Source organism: Pempheris klunzingeri, chromosome 3 (genome assembly GCF_042242105.1).
Source record: "Pempheris klunzingeri isolate RE-2024b chromosome 3, fPemKlu1.hap1, whole genome shotgun sequence".
In the NCBI taxonomy this organism is placed as follows: Eukaryota; Metazoa; Chordata; class Actinopteri; order Acropomatiformes; family Pempheridae; genus Pempheris; species Pempheris klunzingeri.
Window position 1 is genome coordinate 26,574,246 of NC_092014.1, and position 23,471 is coordinate 26,597,716.

The following is a 23,471-nucleotide window of genomic DNA, read 5'->3' on the forward strand; positions in this document are numbered from 1 at the left end:
AGCCAGGGGTGTGGCAATAAGATTCCACTGAATGTGTCTGGAGACACACGCTGTGATCCAAATAAACAGGTTGGCTCACATTCAAATACAAGATTGTAACCTGTAGTGTTTTGAAAGGTCATTTCATGCAGATAATAACACTATAGAACAACAAAGTTTAAGTGACTGATGCCTTTCCTCACTGCTTAGATCAGAATCAGAATCAGAATCAGAATTACTTTAATAATCCCCAGGGGGAAATTGCTTTTTGTTACACACAGCTCCAAAGGAATAAGAATAAACTTCAAGATGGGACTACGTAACCTTCTGTACAATGGCCACTGTGGCTAAGAGTGTTAATCACAGGTTCAGGCACAATAGCACAAGTAAACTGCAAAAATGTTGCATAATGATCCAGTCTTTGTGAAACTGGTGGTAACTGGCAAGCTAACCGCTAACATGGTATCCAGCAGAGACAACACTAATGCTCATCAATCAGCCCCCAAAGTTACAAACCAAGCTAACTGGCATTACGCCGTTGTGAGGTCAATGAACTGACTCAATATTGTCAGTTTCACAGTAACATTCATCTTCAGTTTGCAAATAGTAGCCACCATATGCTGCTGTTCTTAGCAGACAAGTCAAACTAAAGCAGCTCCAAATCTGTGTATAAAACATAGTAATATTGTTGATTTAGCCAGAGGAGGAATGGAGGGCACTTTTGTTGAAGAACATAAAACATAAAAATCTCTGAAGCTTATTAACCACAGACCTCTAACTTTCAGGCATCTAACTTTGGTTAGATGCCTCGTCACGCCCATTCCAAAAACCCACCAACTTTGAGACAATGGAACCACAAATTCAAAAAAGCTAACTCATTCCAGGGTTTTAGACATCATTCCTACAGCACGCTATTGTGAAAACTACAATGTATGAAGTAAAAAAAATAGTGACTGATCCTTTAGGTGTGAATGGTACAGTTAAATCTGAATCTATTAAATCTTGATACTTCATTTTTTTCTCAGTGTGCCTGAATTGTCTTCAAGGAGCCACAATTTGCACTTACTACATGTGAGGATTTGCATATGAGATGACTTTTCCATTGGGTAAACAGACCTGCTTTGCTTGCAGAGGCAGGATGTGAGGATTACAGACAACAGAGCCTACACTTCATATGCTACGATGCCATTGCACAAACATTGTCCCTGTCTAGACTTTTATTCTTCTCCACAGAGAAACGACAGGAGGAGCAGCCAGCTGACAGGTTGTCAAGCCTGTGGTTTTTATCCATCTGTATGGTCAGAAAAAGAGATGGAGAGAAAGAGTGAGAGAAAATGTCCTCCATGGGACAGTAAAGCAGGGAAATGTGTTGAAAATATTAATGTATGTTAACACATTAAACACACACCCGAACGTGAAGTACAAAGCCGCAGACAGGACTACTAGGACACTTAGCGTCATCACACTCCCACGCCCCTCTCAGCAAGGTGGCGTCCTGTTGGGAAGAGAGTGCTGATGATGACAGCAATTAATAATGTTAGTTATAATCCTGGAAAAACAACACCTGTCAGGGCGTTGTAGGCAGCTCTGTTCTGAGAGTCTGGGACGGATGATTTTTTTTTTTCCTGTTACTACAAACAGGAAATGCCACCAAGCCTGTTTTTAGTCATGTTGCTCCCACTAAATTCCAAGAAATGATCTCCATTGCACCACATTGGCAGGAGTGGTCAGAGACAGAGAATGAAAAGAAAACAAGTCAGCATCAGATTACGAGTTAAACACTGTCCAGTCGTGCACCTCACCTCTGTGGCTTTGCATTCCACTGTCCCTTAGATTGGCGCTTAGGGTCTCTTTGATCGTTCCTCATGTGATCCCACATTTTCTGAACAAGGAGCCTTTCACTAAAGGTGTTTGACAGTCAAAAAAGAAACACCATATAACAAACACAATGCCAGGAGGTTTTTGTCTGTGCATGATATCATTACGCAAGCCACTTGAGTTCTGGTCTGGAAGTTATTATGGTTTGAATCCAAAACCATAGAAGGGATTCTGTTCATGTAAACCAGACAATGCTGTAGGGGCTATGTTCGGCTAAAGTATGTTTCATGTGTATTTGCTGTGACTTGCTCTCTTTCTTAATTAAAGAGTTTGGTCTAGACCTGCTCTTTATGTAAAGCGTCTTGAGATAACATTGTTATGAATTGGCACTATATAAATAAAGATTGATTGAGTGATTGATTGACTTGCTGTGACTTGCTGTGTATTCTTATTATCAGGGATAACAATATCATACAACTCAACGTGGGACCCCCAGGGCTCACTACCTGTCAAGCACTCATTAATTGTTCTGATATGATGATAATTATTGTTCCATTTAAAGCTGCACTGACAAGCATTTTGATAAGAACAGCTGTGTGTCCTGAGAAAGGGTGACAAATCATCAGTCATCTCTACAGTTTGCCTCAGCTCTATGGACGTTTAGCATCTTTCAGCTCATTCTTTTGGTTTCCTTTCCCACTGCCAGGGTTGGGCCAGTATATGGTTTTGCTGGTCAAGTCTGGTGTATAAGCTCTACACATTACACATATGTATGCTATATGTTTGTTTAGGCTATAAATGGAACTGCTTTACTGGCTTTATTTGCAATGGTTTGGTGTAAGCCCCTTAGTTCTAATTTAAGGAAATCTTAGTGCAACAGCATGCAGTGATATTTCAAGCAACTCCTTGGCACCAGTGGAAGGCCACTTCCTGTTTTGCCTCTCTGTTCAAATGAAAAGACTTTTGCAAGGAGGAACCAGACCCAATGACCTTTGGGATGAACTGGAACGCAGACTGAGCTGCAGGCTTTATTAGCCAACATCAGTGGTCGGCCTCATTAATATAATCACATATGGGTGTAATGTTCAGGTGTTCACATGCTTCTCATACGTTTGGCCATGTAGTGTATCTGTGGGCAGTGTTTAGGTACATGACTTTTTACCAAAGCAGACCTCAATGTCCCATCATCTGAAAAGAGCTTTCATCATTTGTGCTCTAGCAACAGTTATCTTAAAGAATCAACAGGCCCACCCAAGTCTTAGCTGACAGTGCACATGTTATGCCAAAACCCTTTTCTTAACCTTCCCTCCACACCTTAGACTTAAATACTGATCATATGTTTACCCTCTACCCAACACACAAATCATACCATATGATTCATAATTTATAGGCAAACATGCCATAAAAATGAATGACGTACCTTTGGAGGCGTTTCTAACTACACAATGAGAGGAAGTGAAGGGAATGGCTCAGTTCTTCAGACACACACATGAACCGGGCAGGGTGGCTCCTCCAGACTGACTGGGAGGGTTGGCTGAAAATGAAGACTGCATAAAGAACAGAATTCATTAGATAGCAATGTGTTATTCATGTCCATCATGAAAGCTATTCTGTGTCATCCCACTCTGATTATATAATAATGAACCACAGCAAGAAAAAGCAACTGAAAATCAACCAGGTTTGAGTAGTAAGAAGCAATTTAGATGATTTTAAATACTTCACATTTTGTGTAAATTGCTATTTCTATACTTTCTTAAAGATTAACAACCTGAGGGGCCTCTAAACTAATAACAGTAAAGCCAGCATCATTCAAAATTTGCTTAATATCTGGCCTGGAAAAGTCATTTTTAGAGCAGGGCTACTTTAATAAATACAGAAACACTGATTATTAATAATATTGATATTCAAAGAAACATTTAGATGAACATTGAAGACATTTTGTATTATTCCATATTCTAATTTGTGAAAAGGGTAAATAAATGAATTATGAAGTAAAGTATGTTCAAAAAATAGTATCTAAACGTAATAAACAATTACAATCATCCATCCATTTTCTATACCGCTTATCCGTCAGGGTCGCGGGGGGAGCTGGAGCCTATCCCAGCTGACTTCAGGCGAGAGGCGGGGTACACCCTGGACTGGTCGCCAGCCAATCACAGGGCCACATACAGAGACAGAGACAGACAGACAACCACTCACTCTCACACCTACGGGCAATTTAGAGTTACCAATTAACCTAATGTGCATGTCTTTGGATTGTGGGAGGAAGAGAGAACCCACGCTAGCATGGGGAGAACATGCAAACTCCACACTCCACCCCGGGTTCAAACCGGGATTTGAACCCAGGACCTTCTAGCTGTGAGGCAACAGTGCTAACCACAGCACCACCATGCTGCCCCAATTACAATCAATAAAATAAAAAAAATAATCATCACTGCAGCTAATCAAGCGCTGTACATTTAAATTTGTTCTGCTCCTCACACAACACTAATTGTTAGCTAGCAGGTTAGCTGTTGATGAATGTGATGATGATGTTCAGCGAGATGATGGACACTGGAAAAACAAAAAGAAAGAAAAAGGAAGAAAAATGAATCTGTAACTTTCTTTTAAGGACCGTCTGTGTGGGTAGTTAATTAAAGAAAGAGCATTTTCCCGAGCATCCTTGGCATTGGTTGTTTGGCTGTGATACAACTCCTGAAAACTATTATCCTCATATCCTCGACATTGACTGACATTTTGCAAAGTACCTCAGGGTTAGGCCTACATTGTACCTGCTTCACAAAAACAATTACAGTAGGAGTGCCACTCTTGGCTGTCATTCAGCGTTATGAGGAATAAGGATGGGCAAATATTTCAAAGCCCAACAAGTCAGGGCTGTGTGCTGTGGTCAGCAGAGGGGCTGGAGGGTGTAAGGGTTCTTTGTTTTTTTGCACTAACCTGCTGACATCCAATAATGCAACAACATGATGAACCCAAATTATGATGCCACATCAACCTGTCACTAACAAAGCATTCTGGGACATTCATCAATCAATCAGTTATGGTTGAAGTTATGGTTTTACAATAAATATTTTGTCCTTAGTAAAAACAGTGATTTCCCTTACGATAAATTGGTGTTTCTTCTTGTTTTTTCTTACCTGGCTTTTCTGGTAAACAGTTATGTGGAGTATATGTGTGTATTTTAGGAATGTCTCAAGACAACTGGCTCAACCTGTGATTGTGAATCTAGTCTGTGACATTAAAACTTTACTTTAACCTTACTTTATCCTGGTTCCGTGTCCTTTGTCTGTGTTTTTTTCAGCAGCAGTGAATAAAACAGTGATGTGAAATCAATGGCCTGACAGTCACTACAACTCTCTGCAGAGTACTGTGCAAATTATTAACATTTACACAGAGTCATTTGATTCATTGTTAATATAAAAATATTAGCCAGCTCCTGAGCTAGTCTGATGGTAGTTTAATCAATTGTCAGTTTAACGCTAATTCAAACCTCTGTGTTGTAGACATGTACCTTTGCTAAACTTTCAGTAAATAAAAGAAGCCCATCAGATGATTTTTCGGTTGTCTACACCTCCATGCCAGCATGGCTCAACACTGTTATTACTTCAAAGTGAACCTCGATAGACTAGTTTACTGGAAGTTTCCCACATTTATCACTTCACAGTATCCAAAGTGAACTGTAGCCAGCTTTCTTTAATAGTTAACACCTGATTAAAGGGCAGCACCTGCTCGTCCAGCCTTTAACTGCAGTCATTACCATTTACAAATCACTTGTAACTGATTCATGTCACATGGTCCACACTGGTAATTACAAGTAATTTAGCTCATTTGATTTAATCATTTATAGATGTCTGCAGTTATGAGCGCAAACATGTTTCATGGGAATTGGAACCTTTTCAGTTTTGGAGTCTCTATATGTGTTTATGATGATGAAGCTTGGCAGCTGCAGTGAAAACTGGTATAATGTGGAATAATGGTTTCCTTGTTTATCCAGTAGTGTAACACTATTGCTGCCATAAAGTTTTGCCTCCACTTAAACTTTACAAACTTTGTAATTTGTGCAATTTTAACAGAAAAGATCAGAGAATGTCATCAGCTGCTGAACTACTTCATTACAGCACAATTAAGACGTCCTGAATATAGACAGAAATATAGCTTTGACACTGCAAAAGACATTCTCAAATATGAGTAGTGTTGTGCAGACAGTTAATCTTGATGTTTGCAGTCGTTGTAGAGCTTTAAACCCATTTCTATCAACACACAGGTAATAAAAACATGGATTCAATATCATCTTGAGATTAAAGATTAGGAATAGGAAAATAATAGACCCATTCCCTTTAACAGAGTCCTCACCTCCAAGGAGCTTCAGAAGCAAGCATGAACCTAAAAAGGTCAATTTGCTAATTCACCTAAATCTGCACTACATACAAGCACTCTCCTATAACAGCATATATAATATTCAGCAGCCTGAGGCAGCGAAACACTAGAACAAGTATGTTTTCTGAGTAATTAACTGTGTTGTAGCTGAGAAATATGCCTCCACCTAATACGACCAACAAGATGATCAAAGTCATCTCAAAAATAAAGGGCTTCATGGAGAGTCTTCAGGCACCTTGGCAGCACTGGGTCATGTTGTGTTAACAGATGTACATGCAAGTGTGGGAACTTATTTACAGCACATTGGAACGTGTCAGGAAAAAAAAACGATGTACCTCGATCTACCTACAACAATCTACCTTTTACAGTCGAGCAATATAATAAAGAAAATTCACGCCACATTAAAGTCAACCTATGGCTGGATTAGCCAATGTGTCTATTCACAGTCAGGTGTATGTTGGAAAAGGCACATTTTGTGTTAAATGCCCCCCATCTTTTGTATTTGTACCCCACTTTAGCTCCTTAAACCATTGAGGAATGTAGCCAGCATGTTTCTGCAAGGCTTTCTGCTAGAAACGTCGCTGTTCGTGTCTCATGTGAAACCAACAGTCAGCTCACACCTGTTATTCTAAGCCAACATTTGCATGGCGTGATAACATCAACAGACCTTAAATTCATTTGCCACTCGTCAACTTAACATTTTTGACAAGAAATGTATTTGTGAATCTTAACAGATTTGTGTGGATCTTTTGGGGACTGTTACTGCTCCATGTGTCACAGAAAATTCACAAGCAGGGAAGACTGGGCTCTTTGCAGTAGATGGTGCTAGTGTGGCGCTGATGGGTACCAGCCAACTGCTGTGAACAAAACGTTCACATGGTGACCGAACATGCATGTGATGCCTTTGGGCCCAAAAAGTGAATATATTTTTCGTGAGCATCACAGCCCCCTAGAAATGACTTGTTTCACCATCAGTGTTTGATCCATTCAGTCCCATAACATGTGAAACGTTTAGATATCTATACAAAAAATCTATCCCCATTCAAAATAGCGGAGGGCCACCTGGAAGTTAGCCAACTCAGCAGGCCAGAGGCGCTAGTGAACCTGCTCTATGGGCCTGAAGACGCAGAAGAACCGGATCCATTTATTCCTGGGAAGTCAAACTTTTTTGGCTTTGTGCACCACCGAGCAACTTTCACGGGAATGAACAGGCCCTGCCTCCACTTCTCTTTATCTATGAACAGTAGCAGAGATGGTGTAGGGAGGAGAGAGCCCACTTATGAGCCTTTTCCAGCATCTGTGTCACATGCATTTGGTCACTGACCCGTCCCTTGAGACCTCACAATCACCAAATTAAATGTCTTTACTTATCGGTACATATCTTCGGAACACACAAAAAAAACCACAGCAACACAGATATGGTTTCTGAACCATCTCTGAGGGTAAAGCTGTTGAAGTGTAGTAATCTTCAGTAAAATAGTACCATTGTGTGTTTTAAGACTATCCAAAGACTAACAAATATTCTCAGTGTACTTTTAAGCTATTTTCTTAAAGAAAGCAGACACTCTACGCCTGCTCCACCGGATTATTTCCTGTTATTTTATCAACCTGTTGTAGCCCAAAGTGCGTTAGCATGTAGGCTAGCAACAACAGGCCAACAGTCATTTCTACAAGGTCAGTTAACCTGTCAATGAACAGCTAACTGCTGTAAAGGAATTACATTAAAATAGAAAGCAGCTGGTTTTGTGGCAGTTATTGTTCAATTATAGATTATTCATGCACCACACAAACTTCCTGAGTTGACAAGAAGGCGAACACGTCCACTTGGGAGACAGGAAGTGTGTGACGTTTCATACCACCGGCACAGCCTGAAATGTGTCATCTTTGTTATCTGTAGTGTCTTTGGTAGTAGCAGTAAGCTAGCTAACTCTGAAGATTCATGGTCCCCAAAGAATTCAGCCTGTTGACTTTGATGATCCTCTGACTAGCCTTAGCATCAGGTCAAAAAATGAGTCTGTCCAATACTTTTGTTTTTCCAGTGCTGATTAGCAAATGTTAGCATGCTAGCACACTGAACAGAAATGACATGAACATGGTAAATTTGCTAAACATCACCATGCTAGCAGTTCATTAGCATTGTGAGCATGTTAGCATACTGATATTAGCATTTAGCATGTAATGTTACAGCTGCTAGCAGGGTTCTTTAGAAACAGGATAAGTGCAACAACTACAAAGAACTTCGCTTTGAATAGGAACACATTCAAAGTTTAAAATGTTTTAATGTTTTATAACTGGTTAATGACATGCTAATTTGTAACAGAAATGTATGACAGCATGAAAAGGTTTGGTTTAAGGCTGATGTCAGTTCCACAGACTGGCTTTAAAAGGATTCATCCTCTAACAGTATATACTATAAAGAGAGAGATGAAGTGAATCAGACTGGTTTAATGACAGCTGACAGTCTGCCATCTCCTCCAGCCGACATGAGCCCTGACAGCCGCTACATGTCACGGGTAGTTCACCTGAATGCCGACCCGCCACACCCTGTGTCGTCACACCTGTTGTGGCGGCGGCCAGCATCCTTCCACCTACCTGCTGGGCCGCTCCCCCCTCCTGGGAGGCGGCTATAAAATCCTTCCTCTGGGCCACCTCAGCACCATCTCCTCCACAGCTCCACAGCTTTCACTGAACACCGCACCTGAGTCCTACAGAAGCCACCATGACCGCCGTGCTGCACTCCGGGCTGTCCGCCTTCTCCCTGTCCTCCGTGCCCGCGCTGACGGGCAGCAGACGCGGCACGAGCGTCTACGGCGGTGCGGGAGGCAGAAACGTGCGGGTGTCCTACGCGTCCAACGGCCTCGGCGCAGGCTTTGACCTGGCCGGCGCGCTCCGAGGTGGCGGGAGCGTTTCGGTCAGCGATAAAGTGACCATGCAGAACCTCAACGACCGCCTGGCAGCCTACCTGCAAAAGGTGCGCACTCTGGAGTCCGCCAATGCGCAGCTGGAGCGTCAAATCCGCGAGTGGTACGAGAAGCAGACCCCCACCGTCAGAGACTACAGCAAGTATCAGGCGGTCATTGGTGACCTGCGGCAGAAGGTGAGCCTTCCTCTCCCCAACATGAATCTCTAATTACTAAAATAAAATGATGGTTAAACTTATCATAAAGACAAGATGTGTTCTTCATTATTCCTCCAGGTTGAATTAATCTTAGATATTTAAAAAAAAAAGGATTTGGGATATTATAAAGAAAACAACCAAATAAAGATGAATCATTTCCTTACATGTATCATGTTTAAACTTCCTTATAACATGCCACCTCCCTATAAAACATCCCTATATAACATGGCTTGAGACACTGCACCAACAAGGTGGGCTTGTGGTTGCGTTATATGAGTGTTTTTCTCTTCTTGTTCAGATCAGTGCTGCCACACAGGACAATGCCAGACTGATGTTGCAGATTGACAATGCCAGACTGGCAGCAGAGGACTTCAGAACCAAGTGAGTGGAAAGGTTATTAGTCCTGTCTAATAAAAACCTCATCGGGATCACTGTTTTCCAATGGCAGGAATTTGATAGGTGTAATAACTCGCAGCACTTTAGCATCACATGTCTGTTCATCGGTCCCAGACTATGTGGACATATTGTCAGTAGGGTGTTAATGTCAACGGGGTGATAAAACTGGTGTAACTGGTTTCTGTTGGTGGTAACGCTGATTGAGCGAGTGGAAGAACATGAACAACGTGAATGGCTTTTTTTCTGAACAGGTTTGAGAGTGAGCTGGCAATGCGCATGTCACTGGAGGTGGACATCGCTGCACTGCGCAAGGTTCTGGACGACCTGACCGTTGCCCGGTCTGACCTGGAGATGCAGGTGGAGAGCCTGAAGGAGGAGCTGGTCTACCTGAAGAAGAACCACGCAGAGGTGAGAGTTCCAAAGTCAGCATCACATCACATCACGTGACCAGTCGTCCTGAAGGTCAAAGTTATCCGTTTCTGCACTGCAAAACAAAGCGTACAGCTGGTTCAGTGGATAGACAGTTTCTCTGCATGCCCAGAAGAACACATGGCTTAACATAAGTCTCATGGCTACAGTTCCAGACAGTAAAATCAGCATCAAAGCAGATTCTTCCAAAGATGTGTTGTCTTTGCTTGTTCAAACATCAGGTCATGTAAAACTGGTTTGCAACGTCTACTATGTCCTTAGGTTGTGTACTTCAGAGAAGGCGCTGCCTACTTGCCCCAGGGAGGGAAAAGAAACTGCCGGAAATTTTGATTGAAGACATTTCACATGATTATAGTCTGTTCACACACTTGGATGCTCATCAGCATGAGAGATACATAAATACTACAAGAAAGGAATAATTTTTCATCAATATGTTAATTAAAATGAGTCAAAAAGTCAGTGAAGTAACTCAGTAATGCCAATTAGACAACATCTAACCATGTAAAGTGTGCTAACGTTAGCTAACATTCGGCAGCAGAACCCCTGAGTGCTCTGAACAGAGTAAATGTGTGTTCGTTCACTCAAATCCGGCTGCTGGAGCAAAACCAAATATTAGCCCTTAACAGCCAATAGGATTACTCCTTCCAGAAAGGAGGAGGGACTTAACTCCATAGGTAACACAAAACTTTTCTTTCTACAATCAACAACGACCGTAATAACCACTATTGCTGCCTTGTACCTGGTGGAGGAGTCCCAGAAATGCTGCAAACAGGCAGGCAGAAAATACTGTAAGCATACAGTCATACATATGAACAGAATGTCAGCAAATAGTCCAGATGATTTTGCTGACTTTTCTCCAAGCTGTTTCTTTTTTCTTATTTCTGTAAAGATCTGGAATCATAGAGATGATTGACAAAGATGACTTTTTAAAAAAAGTAAACTTTATTTAAACAATGGAACTTACGGTGACAATAACTTTGTCCACTTTCTATGAATCGCTGTGTGTGAAAAATCCACATTGCATTAGTTCTGAACACACCTTAAGGCTGTGTTTATTGCTTATGAATCCAACATTTCACTTCAACTGTGGTTCAGTCTTCCTTCTTCATGCTTCATCTTTGACCTCACCTGACCTTTGACTCTGGCCCGTCTGCAGGAGCTTGCGGCCCTGCGTGGCCAAGTTACTGCCTGCTCTGTGAACGTGGAGGTGGATGCCGGGCCTCAGGATGACATGACCAAGACCCTGGAGGACATCAGAGCTCAGTATGAGGGTATCGCTGAGAAGAACCGCCGTGAAATGCAGGCTTGGTACAAGGGCAAGGTGAGGGGAATGAGACGATTTAACCTCAGGAAACCACGTTCAAGTCATCTCATGTCTGCGTCGAGCTGAAGATGTGTCCTTTTTGACATATTTCACATCTTCCAGTTTGACGAGCTGAACAAGCAGGTGGCAGCCAGCACTGAGACCCTCCAGACATCCCACAGCGAGATCACCGAGCTCAAGAGGACCCTGCAGGCCCTGCAGATTGAGCTGCAGTCCCAGCTCAGCCTGGTAATTCAGATCCCACATACAGATGCACATGTCCACACTGGAAGAAGCTGTCATACACAGTTTCATGCGATAACTTTCACTGCAACACAGCTTATAATCTTTCTAACCTGTTGCAATGCAGCCATCAGTGATGTGTCCAACACACATGCCTCAGTGGCACATTTTACTACACTTGTCTATAAACACTGCAGTGAGTAAACCTTCTAGTCTCCTTCTGTAACTGGAGGACTTTTTTACAGCTCAGGCAATTCAAGTGGAAAGAGAATATAGACAACAAGTAATCAGCGCTCGGTAAACTCTCATGCCCTCTCCTGTGTTTTTATCCTCCTGTGCAGAAATCTGCCTTGGAGGGCCAGCTGGCAGACTCTGAGTCCCGCTCCGCCCTGCAGCTGAGCCAGCTCCAGGGCATGGTCAACTGCCTGGAGAGCGAGCTCAGCCAGGTGAGAGCGGACATCGAGAGGCAGGCCTCAGACTACCAGGTGCTGCTCAACATCAAGGCCAGGCTGGAGATGGAAATCGCTGAGTACAGAAGACTGCTGGATGGAGAGGACGTAAAGTAAGGGAGCTCTTTAGTGAGACGTCTGGCACAGCAAGTCTCCGTTGAGGTTTGACTTATCTGTAGCTGGACTTGAAGAAGTCATTCACATCTATAGATTCACTTCTCATATTAAAGGGTTATGTCAGCGTTTTTGCAAATTCTTATATATGCTTTCATGTTGCAAGTTAAAATGTGACGCTACGGCCAGAGGGTGGTTAGTTTAGCTTGGAAACAGGGGGAAACAGGTAGCCTGACTCTGTCCAAAGGTAACACAATCCACCTGCCCGAACATTTAAAGCTCACTAAGTAACACACTATAAATAAAAAAGACATAACGTGATGATTAGTGACCTCTAAGTGATGGTAGAAATGTTACTTTTGTCATTGACACAAGCTAAGCTAACTGACCGCTGGCTTAATTTTTAATGTGTAGATATGGACAAGAGAATCAATAAGCCTATTTCCCGAAACTATTGCTTTAACATTTGTATTGTCTTCTTCTTTGGCCTATCTTCTAGGAAAGCTGTTGTCACAAAAGAAGAAACCATTCAAAGCAAACGTAAGTTTACATCACCACTGTGTGTTTAGATCTCTGCTTGTGGAAATGAAATATACTATAGATTACATTTTCTTTTAATTCCTTCTGCAGCGGAACCTGTCATAACCCGGAGGACGAAGGTGGTGATTGAGCAGCTAGTTGATGGAAAAGTGGTGTCCTCCACAGAAGATGTGGACACAGAGATCATCAATAACTAGACAGGCCGGAGCCGCCCCCCCCCCCCCCCCCCCCCCCCCCAAAAAAAAAAAAGAAGAGCCCTTCCTCCCACTTCTATTTTTTTCTGACCCCCGTCTGATGTTCCACCCTTCTGAGGTCTACCAACACAAAACTGGAAAAAAAAAAGTTTTTATTATTTCTCTCAACATTTATCTTCACATATGTGTGCAGTGGTGATGTTTTGGATTTGTTGTCAGAAAATATTTATTCTGATATATTATCATAAAAAATAAGCAAACCAGCCGGTGATGTTTGTCACACGTCATTTCTCTCTCTCTTCTCTTTCCCTATTTATAAATGAATAAATAACACAACAAGAAGAACTGCCTGAATAATATATTTCTTCATGTAACAGCTCATTTATCCAAACCCCACTGACAACAACTGAACAGACTGTGCCCCCTGAAATACCAAGTGTACACGTTGGGTGGCACTGTGAGACGACTGTAGGGCCTCTCATTCTCCATCGCACTGAATAGATCCAGGGTGTAATAGAAGAAAGGCTGTGTCCCTTTTCCAGTGTGTATTTCCAAACAGGTCATTTGTGATATGAATGATGATAATGTTTGTTGCTTATCGCCAATGTGCCACCGTGCATTTTTAAGGAAACATTGTTTTCTATTACATTAAATATGTTTCAACTACCACAAATCCATTGTCAAGATGACTGTCAGCCTCTGGGCTCTGACATAGTTGTATGTATAAGTAATCTATAAAGTGGGCTATAGAGGCTATCGTGTCCAATTTCACCTTTTTCTGTGACAATGTTACCTATTCTTTTAAAGAAGATGCCAAACAGCTACTCAGATCCGGTTCCTGTCGTGCTCCTGCGCTGTTGTTTAAACACAGCGTTGGTTTCATCTGCTCTGTGAGGATATTTCTAAAAGCCCTGTGCTTCATTTGCTTTGCTGCAATGAATCAGATTCCTCAAAAGAATATTCACATCTTACATGAGCTGGATCAGTACAACATACGAACAAATGAAAAGTGGAATTGTAAGAAATAAAGCAAACCACTGCTCAAGTTAAAAGACTCAGGGTTTTGCTGCACCTCAGGGACAGCACAAAAGTAATGGGGTGGAGGTGGGGTCAGTGAAGGGTTGTGTGTTTTTCTTTTTGCTAAGGGGCCCCAGATATAGATTTTCACTTCACAATTTCCATGTGAGAGTTACTGTCAGAAAGATTGAACAGTTACATAAAACCAGTGAAAACATTTATTGTTTGTGCAGCCAGAGCCGGACTGCTCAGCCAACAGGCCACACCGTTCGCTATGTTTACTATAACTTTGGCAACTTCTGACTCCGCTCCTGATGTTGACATTTACTGCTCCGTTTTTGAGTTGGAAATCAGGATCAAACGAAGAATAAAGGTTTGCATTTGTTCTAAATCAAGGGGAGGGTCCAAACTAAACAGAATCTTGCTTTTTAAAAAGTCACTCACACGGTGAAGTTCAGCCTCCATCCCAACCTAACAGTTTTCACACAGTCCCTTATGAGGTCTGGTGCGACCAAAAGCTTTTGATTGCTGAAACTTAAGCTACTGCTGCACTATATTTCAACTCGGACTGTTCTCCTGGTGATGTTCACTGGCGACAGCAGAGGCTTCAGTCTGGCTGCAGCATGCACTGTCTTCATCTGTCCACTAGATGCCAGTATGGAGCTGTGGGGATATCTTCTTTATAACAGAGGCTCACTACTTGTAGTTAATTATAGTTTCATGCTACATTTTTATACATGTTTTATACTTTTTATTGTAGAGCGTGTTTTTATGTATGTGTATATGTTTCAGTTTTTGCCTCTTGAAATAGTGTCCGTGTTTTTGTATGTATATGCATACGCTTTATCATTTATGTATGTTTTTCATCTCCTCACCCTGGAAAGCACTTTGTGTTTATGGCTTAAAAAAGCAAAGTGCCCTATAAATGAAGTTATTATCATTATCATCATCAGAATGTAACCTTACTGAAGAAAAAATGTTCAATCCATTATTTAATATTTAAGAAATTAGTTCCAATAGTTACTGATAACAGTGCCACTTCACCTTAGCTTATCTAAGTATTGGCGACAATAGTCCCAAAACCCACACACTGTAGAGGAAATGTTGTTTTAAATGTTAGCATGTGGAGCAGCCTACATTTGATAAAGCTTCTGTTTGTATCAAAGGTGGTTGGTGGCCCATGGTTTCCCCTGTGCTGCTTAATATCCAGCTATTTTCAATTAAACAACACGAGTGAAGCCTTATTTAAGACTCATTTTGGGTGACTAAGTGACAGGTTCCTAATTTTACTCCATGTTAACATTATTTTGACATAAATGCTCAGAATTCATTTCTTGTACTTGTTCAAAACATTGAAATGCTGTTGGAAATGTGTGTATCAGGATAAAGCCCTTGAGATGTATCAAACAAACAGAGAAGAGAACAGTACAAGGCACAGTAATAAATACCACTACCATGACAAAGCAAACATCACACAAACTATGTAACCGAAATGATGAAATTAACAATAAGAAAAAAGTTAGATCCAAAGTTTTGATAGGAGGGTTGATAGCCGCTGACATGAAAGTACCCAAACTAACAATCATCACTTCTTTCCTTATCCATTTCCTGCGTTCTTGTTTTGCACAGCCAGGAGATTTTTTATTTTAATTTTCATTAGTATCCCCTGAGACGATGAGACACCACTCCTACTAAAAAAGGCAGAATATGATGTATTTGTGCTAAATCTGCCTGAACAAGGTCACTCCGTTTCCTTACACGCTCTCAGGTTTCTGGGAGTTCTTCTCCTCACACTGCCAAAAGCTACCATATTGTTTCTTCTGCATTTATTCAGCCATGAAAACATTGAACTATTTATCCCCTTTCAGTCCCTGAGCACACACGTGGATGTGGGAATAGTTTTGAAACCCTCAGTGCTGTCTCTTTATTATATTATATTATTATATGAATAAGGCTTTATTGGTCCCCATGGGGAAATTCACCATAGCAACCAGCAGAATATTAAGCTACATTCAAAATGTATATATAAATGAAGCCCAGCTCTACCAGCTGTAACATTGGAGGGATGTACACATTAATACATCGACAATAATAACCCAATAATACAATGCATGGCCCGTTCTGCATAATGATTACTTTTACTTTTGGTCGTGTACTTGAAGTGTATTATCAAAATACATTTACTTTATCTTGGTAAATGTACTGAAGGAATATTTTCAGTGCAGGCCTTCTAAGCTGTGCTCTTAGCACTTTTACAAGAGTTTGACTGAAGTAAAAGATCCGAGCACTTCTTCCATCACTGATAATGAGCCGAACCCAACCAGGACGTGAGGAAGAGCCGTTAAAGCCGGGCCTGGTCCGTCCTTCTGCAGTCAGGGTTTATTAATAGCCTGAGGTCTGCACCAAACATCTGCTCTGCTGTGGCACGACTCCGTCACTCAGGCCTGGTGGTCCCTAGTCACGACCTAAATGATGACAAAATTCTGCACCACGGGAAGTTGACGTCACCGCGGTACAGTCACCTCCTGGGTGACGTCACTTGACGGAAGCTGGGGGTTAATGCCATCTACTGGATGGACTCAGCCGCTCACCCGGCATTACGTCACCGGGGAGAAGCCGGTGCCAGCTCCGGATCGGTGTAGCCTCAGAGTGTGGATGTGAATGCAGAAGGAGCCGAGAGGGGCGCCCGGCCTGTGGTGGCTGTCACTGAGGCTGTCACTGCACGGGAGCGACCGATCCAGGATCAGCTGACAGGAGCGCACACTGTTCCCTAAAAGTTTCTCTGCGGAAGCAGTCTGTCAGGCCCTACCTCCAGCACAGGAGAAGAAAAGAAGACGACAAAATGCATAATTGAAAGACAACATAACACAAGATCTTCACTTTGATGGCACCAAAGTGTCCAGTCCTAGCTGTGTTTGCTCGGCAGCCAGGTGATCCACAGAGCGCACACATGACTTAAGCAACGCAAAGCATAACAACAGACGTGAAATATGAGATAAACGTGTGTAAAACTCTGCCAAACCCTCTACGGTTCCTCTCATAAACCAAACCTAGAAAGAGCGAGAGCTGATTGCAGCCGCATGCATGCTGCACAGGCACCAAGCGCACAGAGCATGTCTGATACAGTCAGAGGAGCCACAGCCATGAGGCGGACTGAGCAGCAGACGGCGAGAAAACCAAGGAAGGAATAGCGTGTGTGTGTGTGTGTGTGTGTGTGTGTGTGTGTGTGTGCGTGTGTGTGTGTGTGTGTGTGTGTGTGTGTGTGTGCGTGTGTGTGTGTGTGTGTGTGTGTGTGTGTGTGTGCGCGCGCGCGCACGGTGCCCTGCAGACCAGCGGCTGTCCATGGTGCTGAACCCACAGCACAGACTTACACATAGAGACCCTCGGCGGATAAAACACCGTGTGTGTGTGTGTGTGTGTGTGTGTGTGTGTGTGTGTGTGTGTGTGTGTGTGTGTGTGTGTGTGTTTAAAGGCTGTGCTTGCATGTGGTGAGGACCCCATTCTCACATGAGTAAGCGCGCCTCCGCAAAAAGGGGAGAGGAAGGAGGGCTGCATTCCCATTGACTGAGAGAGGGGGAGCGAGAGAGGGGAGAGAGAGAGAGAGAGAGAGAGAGAGAGAGAGAGAGAGAGAAGCACGGACTCCGCCTATACCGCCCTAACATCCAGATCCAGTCCGACTACGGCGGCGGCACCACAGACCAGTGATCCACGGGCCCCCTCAGCTCGACTCAACTCCCGGCGTGAAAGAAGCGGAGATGGGCTCCCCGTGAATCCGAGCGGTGGAGGGGAGAGGCGGGCAGGCGGGGGGTGGGGGGGGAACGACGACGAGTGTGTGGTGAGAGAAACACCCAGAGAGGACAAACAAAAGCACAACCGAGGGTGCCTGCAACCATGAGCGCCTTGCACTATTCGCCAGAGCTGCGGCTGCCGCTGCCGCTCTGCCCGCGGACCATGTCGTGAGGTGTGGCTCGGAAACGCTCCGGGGAACCTGTCAGCCGAAACGACTCGCCGAGGAGGAGGAGGAGGAGGAGGAGGAGGAGGTGGAGGTGGGGTGGTGGTGGAAAAGATGTCCGCCTCGGTGGGGCCCCAGGGTGGCCCTCGCCCACCCACCGTGCCACCATCCATGTCGGATCTGCCGGACCTCAGCCATCTCACCGAGGAGGAGAGGAAGATCATCATGGCTGTGATGGCTCGGCAAAAGGAGGAGGAGGATAAAGAACAAGCCATGCTAAAGTAAGGGCAACATCTTTCCTTTCCCGTGGAACTTAAAACGCTTAACGCATAGCAGTCACCGCTAGAAAAATGCCCCCCTGTCCACCCAGCTGCCCGTTATACCCCCGTGTGGTGTCAACATCACACCCCCACCACATCCAGAAACCATCAGCCGCTGCATCCCCTCTGCTCTGCCGTCATTCTGCACTTGTGGGCTCGTCATGTAGAGGAGGTGGTGTGTTCCCAAACACGTACCCACCAACATGCAGAGCAGAGCAGAGCAGTGACAGCACAGGATGGGTTTCTAAAACAAGTCAGCATCACCACAAATCCAGCGGCTCCTCCTGATGAGTGCTGCCGGAATCGATCGATACATTCAAACGATATCCAGTCCCAGTGAGAGAGATGACCCGAAACAGGGTCAAACGTGGTACAGGTGGAGATAGGGCCGCGAGGATGGGGTGTGACAGTGGTGCTGGTGGTGGTGGTGGTGGGGGGAGTTAGGGAGGAGGGAGAGAGAGAGGGGGGGGGGAGTACTGGTGATGAATCATAGCATTATCCATCCTTCACCCACTCGTTTTCATCAATGGGGACTGCACCCCATCCCTCTGTTAACACATCCAACCGCCGCTCTCATTCTCCTTTTACGCACGCATGCAGCCTGGACTGGCTTCATCACGGTCCATTTTTGCAATGAATGTGTGTGCGTCTGTGTGTGTGTGTGTGTGTGTGAGAGAGAGAGAGAGAGACGGAGAGAGAGAGAGAGCGAGAGTGAGATCGCTTTGACAATAACGGGAACAACAATGACATTATAACTCACGGGCCCCGAGCGACACAAACCGTTTTATAAGCCCGACAAACGGACGGTGCGTGGTGAGGCGGTGGGTACGATCATTTGCGCTCCCCCCACCCCCGCGGCGGAGAGAAGAAGATGGGGTGTGGTTGGGAATCTTAGCACGCCTGCACTGGACACCATAGAGATTAGAAAAGAGCCGGGATTTATTGTAGCATCTTTAAAAACGCTGTGTGTGTTGGTCACATGGCCATATACTGAGAGAATAAGAATAATCAGGGATGGATTTCAGAAGGATGCTGTAGGCTATACAGAGACTGGGAGCTACACTGAAGGAGCATCATGGGGAAACGAGAGGAGCTAGCTATAGGTCACTTTTGCACACACACACACACACACACACACACACACACACACACACACTCTGAGATGTTAGAGCGACATGACATTGTTTTGTAATGAGGACTGGGTGTGCTACAGCTGCCTCCTACAAAGGGTTGGTTACATTGCAGTTTGATGCCTCAGGGGTTTCCACCACAAGCAGTGGCAATCTGAGCCACCAGAGCCTGCTCTGAGCTGTGCCCACACCTGCACTGAGACATGTGAGCGCTCTGTGCCTGACATTGTCATGAAGGATGTCGCCGTGCAGCATCCTATAGCACTCCAGCTTGCTTCCATTCTAATAGCTGTTTTCATTTCCTGCCTGCAGCCTGAAGGGAAGCCGGGTGAGAGCCGCGTCGGGCCCCTTGAGAGGAAGTGATGTATTTAATGTTCCATGAGGCACAGGCTCAGGTTCAGTCAATAATGGCTTCATCATCTGGCTAATCATTGATGGGACCGGCACACCGTGGGCAAAGGAGGAATGGGATTCTAGACATACATGCAAATAATGTCTAGTGAGCAGTAGTGAGGCGGTCTATAGCGTTTACTACAGTATGAGTTGTACGATTATTATGCAAGATGCTGAATGGATACACGGGGAGGAAGCAACACGTCATGTTAAGCTCTCCTATTTAATGACACAATATTTGTCAGCATTTCTAAGCAGCGTGTGGTTTGTGATACACTGTAATGCAGTTGTGTATTATTAGTGTACAGACTGCCACAGTACTCTTCAGTCTTATTTCCATTCATCAGCTGTTTATACATCAGCCTCAACCCAAAGGAGGAGTTGAAGTTGGCGACGTACATTAATAAACACTTATATTTGCTTGTGATGTACAAATGCTAAACATCTGTACTCAAAGTAAAGTCTTGCCAAATAAATAAACAGTGACAGAGAGAGGATTCGTGTGCTTATGCAAAAAAGCATAAAAGCGTTCAGGAGCCACCTCTTCTTCTCTATATTTCTGTAGCATCACAGACTGTGTGCAGCTCAGGGTTTGGCTGAGGTAATAACAGGGTAATAACCCTTGGCTCTGGCATGGAATCATTCAAATATAAGCTTTAATTTCTTAGCTTAGTTTCTTAGCGTTACTAGTATACTATATATACTTCGAACAAGTCCCCAAAACAACAACAAACTATTCTATATACACAGTGCTGTGCTAAAGTCTTAGGCAGCTGTGAAGCCGTGCTGTAAAGTGAGAATGCTTACTGTGTATATAGTTTATACCATATATGTAAAAGTGAAGAGTCACAGGATAGAAATAGTCTGTGGCGTGTGAATGAGTCATGGAAAAACAGAAGAGATGGACAATCCACCGAGCCACTCAAAAACAGGCCAGCAAGAAATCCATAGTTAGAGACTGAGGATCATCACACACACAGACACATGAATTAAAACAACCACAGATGCTATTATTACCATTACCTTATAGATAAAAACATGGCGGCGCCTTCCAAACGTCTGAGTCAATGTGTTCATTGATCGTTTCCATGTATAGGACCTTGGCACTGTGGTGAATGGCGGCCGGTGGTTTGAGGGTACGGGCAGCAGCATGAGCGTACATGATATGAGTGGATGGATGTGGATCATGGTTAATGGATTACATACTTATTCTGCTGTTACAAGGAAGAAATAATCTGTGCAGCGATATGAGAAATGTCAGTATAGAAGGGTTCCAAATGAGTGTTGTGGAGCAGTCTGCCACCAGAAATCATTCTTAAGTACTTCTAATGCTCTGTGGCTCTATGATGTCACAGATGAATACTCAGTCCCCTGAATGATACACAGAGAGTTTCACATAATCAGTATAACCACACATACATTACATACATTATTATCACATGCGGCAGATGCACTCTGTGGGTCTCCACCAGTTCTCCTCACTGTCCTCTTGCTCTCCCACACAAACCACAGCCGGCGAAGCTAAATGTGGTTCCAGACCTTTGAATCATTCAGCAGTTCGAACAGGTCTGGTGTCATGCTAAATGTCAGCTGTTTCTGTCAGAGAAACAGTCAACCAATTAGAGCTTTAAAGGTAGGATTAAGAATTAAGAATGAGGATGTCATGTTCTGCCATAACAGCAACAGAAAGGTGGCAACTAACATGGACTAAATCAGCACATCTGCCGATGTAATGAGATAACAAATCTTAAACTGGCACGTTTTTTTTCAGTTTTAGTGAAAATAAAATAAAACTGAGTCTGATCGTCACGCTACTAAATATCTGAAAGCCCACTAAAAATGCCCAAAGTATGTTCTTTACTTTGCTACAATTCAGTTCACTTATCTGTGTTATTTGTGTTCTGGTGCCTCAGATGTGTGCTTTGACGCCAGCTGTGAGAGTTTGTTCTGAGCGATACAATGCAGGGCAACCTCTCTGTCTATGGCATCTTCACCGGCATTGGTGGACATCAATAACAACCAACAAAACACATCCAAAAAGAACATTCTGTACCTTACGTCAAGACCGTTCACCTGGTCGGCGCTGTCCAATCTGGTTGCAGCGTTGCCTGAGACCTGAGCAGCTGGCAGAGATAAGGTTATTCTGATACTGGGCTTTATCTGTCACGAGTTGAACCTGCGTGTCCCACTCTGTTGCAGAGCCAGAACGCCTGGTTCTGGGCTAATCATTTGCTCTGGTCAGGCTGTGAGAAGTCAGCACCTGAGCTTTCCTTCACTGAGTCACAGTACCGACGAACACTTTGTCTGCATCTAATACACTAAGGACTCCAGAGACTCCCTCCATTGACTTGCTAAAGCTCCATTGACTTCCTAATCCAGAGGATATTAGTGGAAGAGTTGGGTCATGTTGTGAGGAGTCAGTGAAATGCAGTGACCAACCTCTCAGAATGCCCCCACCCCCCAGCACAACAGGAAATCTTTTCTCTGCAGCCCAAAGTTCCCATCCACCCCTGGGAGCTTCTGAGGTTTCCAAAATGTAAATATAGAAATAATGTTTAAAATATTGATGCGCTCGGCAGTGAGATTGTAGACATTTCAGAGGGGGGGTGGATGAACAACACAGAGCCTTAAGGTTGGAGCGGTAATTGAAGCACCCACTTGTGTTGACGTTAAGGCACAGCTAAAGTACGAGTGAACACTATTAGTAGTAGTGCTCTAAGAATTTACTGGAACACACACATCTGGCTTTAGTAATACGTTCAGTGACATTTATCACGTTCTTAAACACCTTTCTGATGGGATGCACGGTGCAAAGTGCTGACTGGCTGTGGTTTGGTGCCTGACACCAGATGGACAGGAGAAGAAATCAGGACCTGGAGCACAGAAGGAGGGAGAAGAGGGAGGATTTAGAGGTTTTAAGGATTAGAGTGGAGAGAAAAGGGGGAGACAGAAAGAATGGGAAGAGCTTCTGTAAGGGGTCCCACACACACACACACACACACACACACACACACACACTGCTAATCTCTTTGCCAGGGCTCCCCAAGGCTGCAGGCTACAGGGTGCATCTATGGGGCAGTGTAGCCCTCCTCCCTCCCCCCCTCCTCCCTCCTCCCTCCTCCCTGTCTGATACGGCTGCTACTGTCCGCCAAGAGTTCAATTGTCATTTTGAGGCCAAGGTCAAGAGTGGCCTTTCATTTACAGGAGGAACACCTTGAGTTAAAAGGAGACTTTGGTTTGGAGGATTTGTCATTAAAGCTGCACTAATCAATATCATTTTATCAGCATCTTCAAATCCTAATCATCATGTGATGTGGAAAAGAGTAACTCACAAGGAGCCATAAGGAGGATCACTTGATTCTACAGGTCTTCTCAGCCCTACTGAGAAATTTAGCATCTCTTTAGCTCGTTGTTTTGGTTTTTCAGGCGCACAACTTTGCTGTTTTGATTCATTCTCACCGTTCTAGCCGATCATTTCTAGCCACAGTGGGAAGGTGTTTGGAGCAAAAAAGAAAGCTCTAAAACTCACGAGACTATCTGTACAAGAAGCTACTGAATACTTTAGCAGTGAGAGGGAGAGGGAGAGAGAGATTTTTATCTCAGGAGTTGGTGGAGACCAAAACATAGTTAAAAGGAGAAAGATCATCGAACTTAGATTTATGACGTTGACAAAGATGTGATTCCAAATGAATGCTGATG

General features: G+C 43.8%; 2 protein-coding genes across 4 annotated transcripts in view; both read left to right on the forward strand.

Moving 5' to 3' along the window:
- The first annotated feature begins 8,893 nt into the window (after positions 1–8,893).
- Positions 8,894–12,985, forward strand: krt97 (keratin 97). Its single transcript, XM_070856436.1, has 8 exons — positions 8,894–9,271; positions 9,591–9,673; positions 9,940–10,096; positions 11,274–11,438; positions 11,544–11,669; positions 12,005–12,225; positions 12,726–12,766; positions 12,857–12,985. Exons 1-8 carry the CDS (start codon positions 8,894–8,896, stop codon positions 12,961–12,963), a joined length of 1,278 nt encoding a protein of 425 aa, XP_070712537.1. The 3' UTR covers positions 12,964–12,985.
- A 5,058-nt stretch (positions 12,986–18,043) lies between these two features.
- Positions 18,044–23,471, forward strand: part of LOC139199485 (regulating synaptic membrane exocytosis protein 1-like) — a 69,549-nt gene continuing 64,121 nt past the window's right edge. For all 3 annotated transcript variants that reach the window (XM_070828563.1, XM_070828564.1, XM_070828565.1), the window contains exon 1: positions 18,044–18,210. In XM_070828563.1, the coding sequence (XP_070684664.1) occupies positions 18,044–18,210 (167 nt within the window). The remainder of the gene's footprint in view (positions 18,211–23,471) is intronic.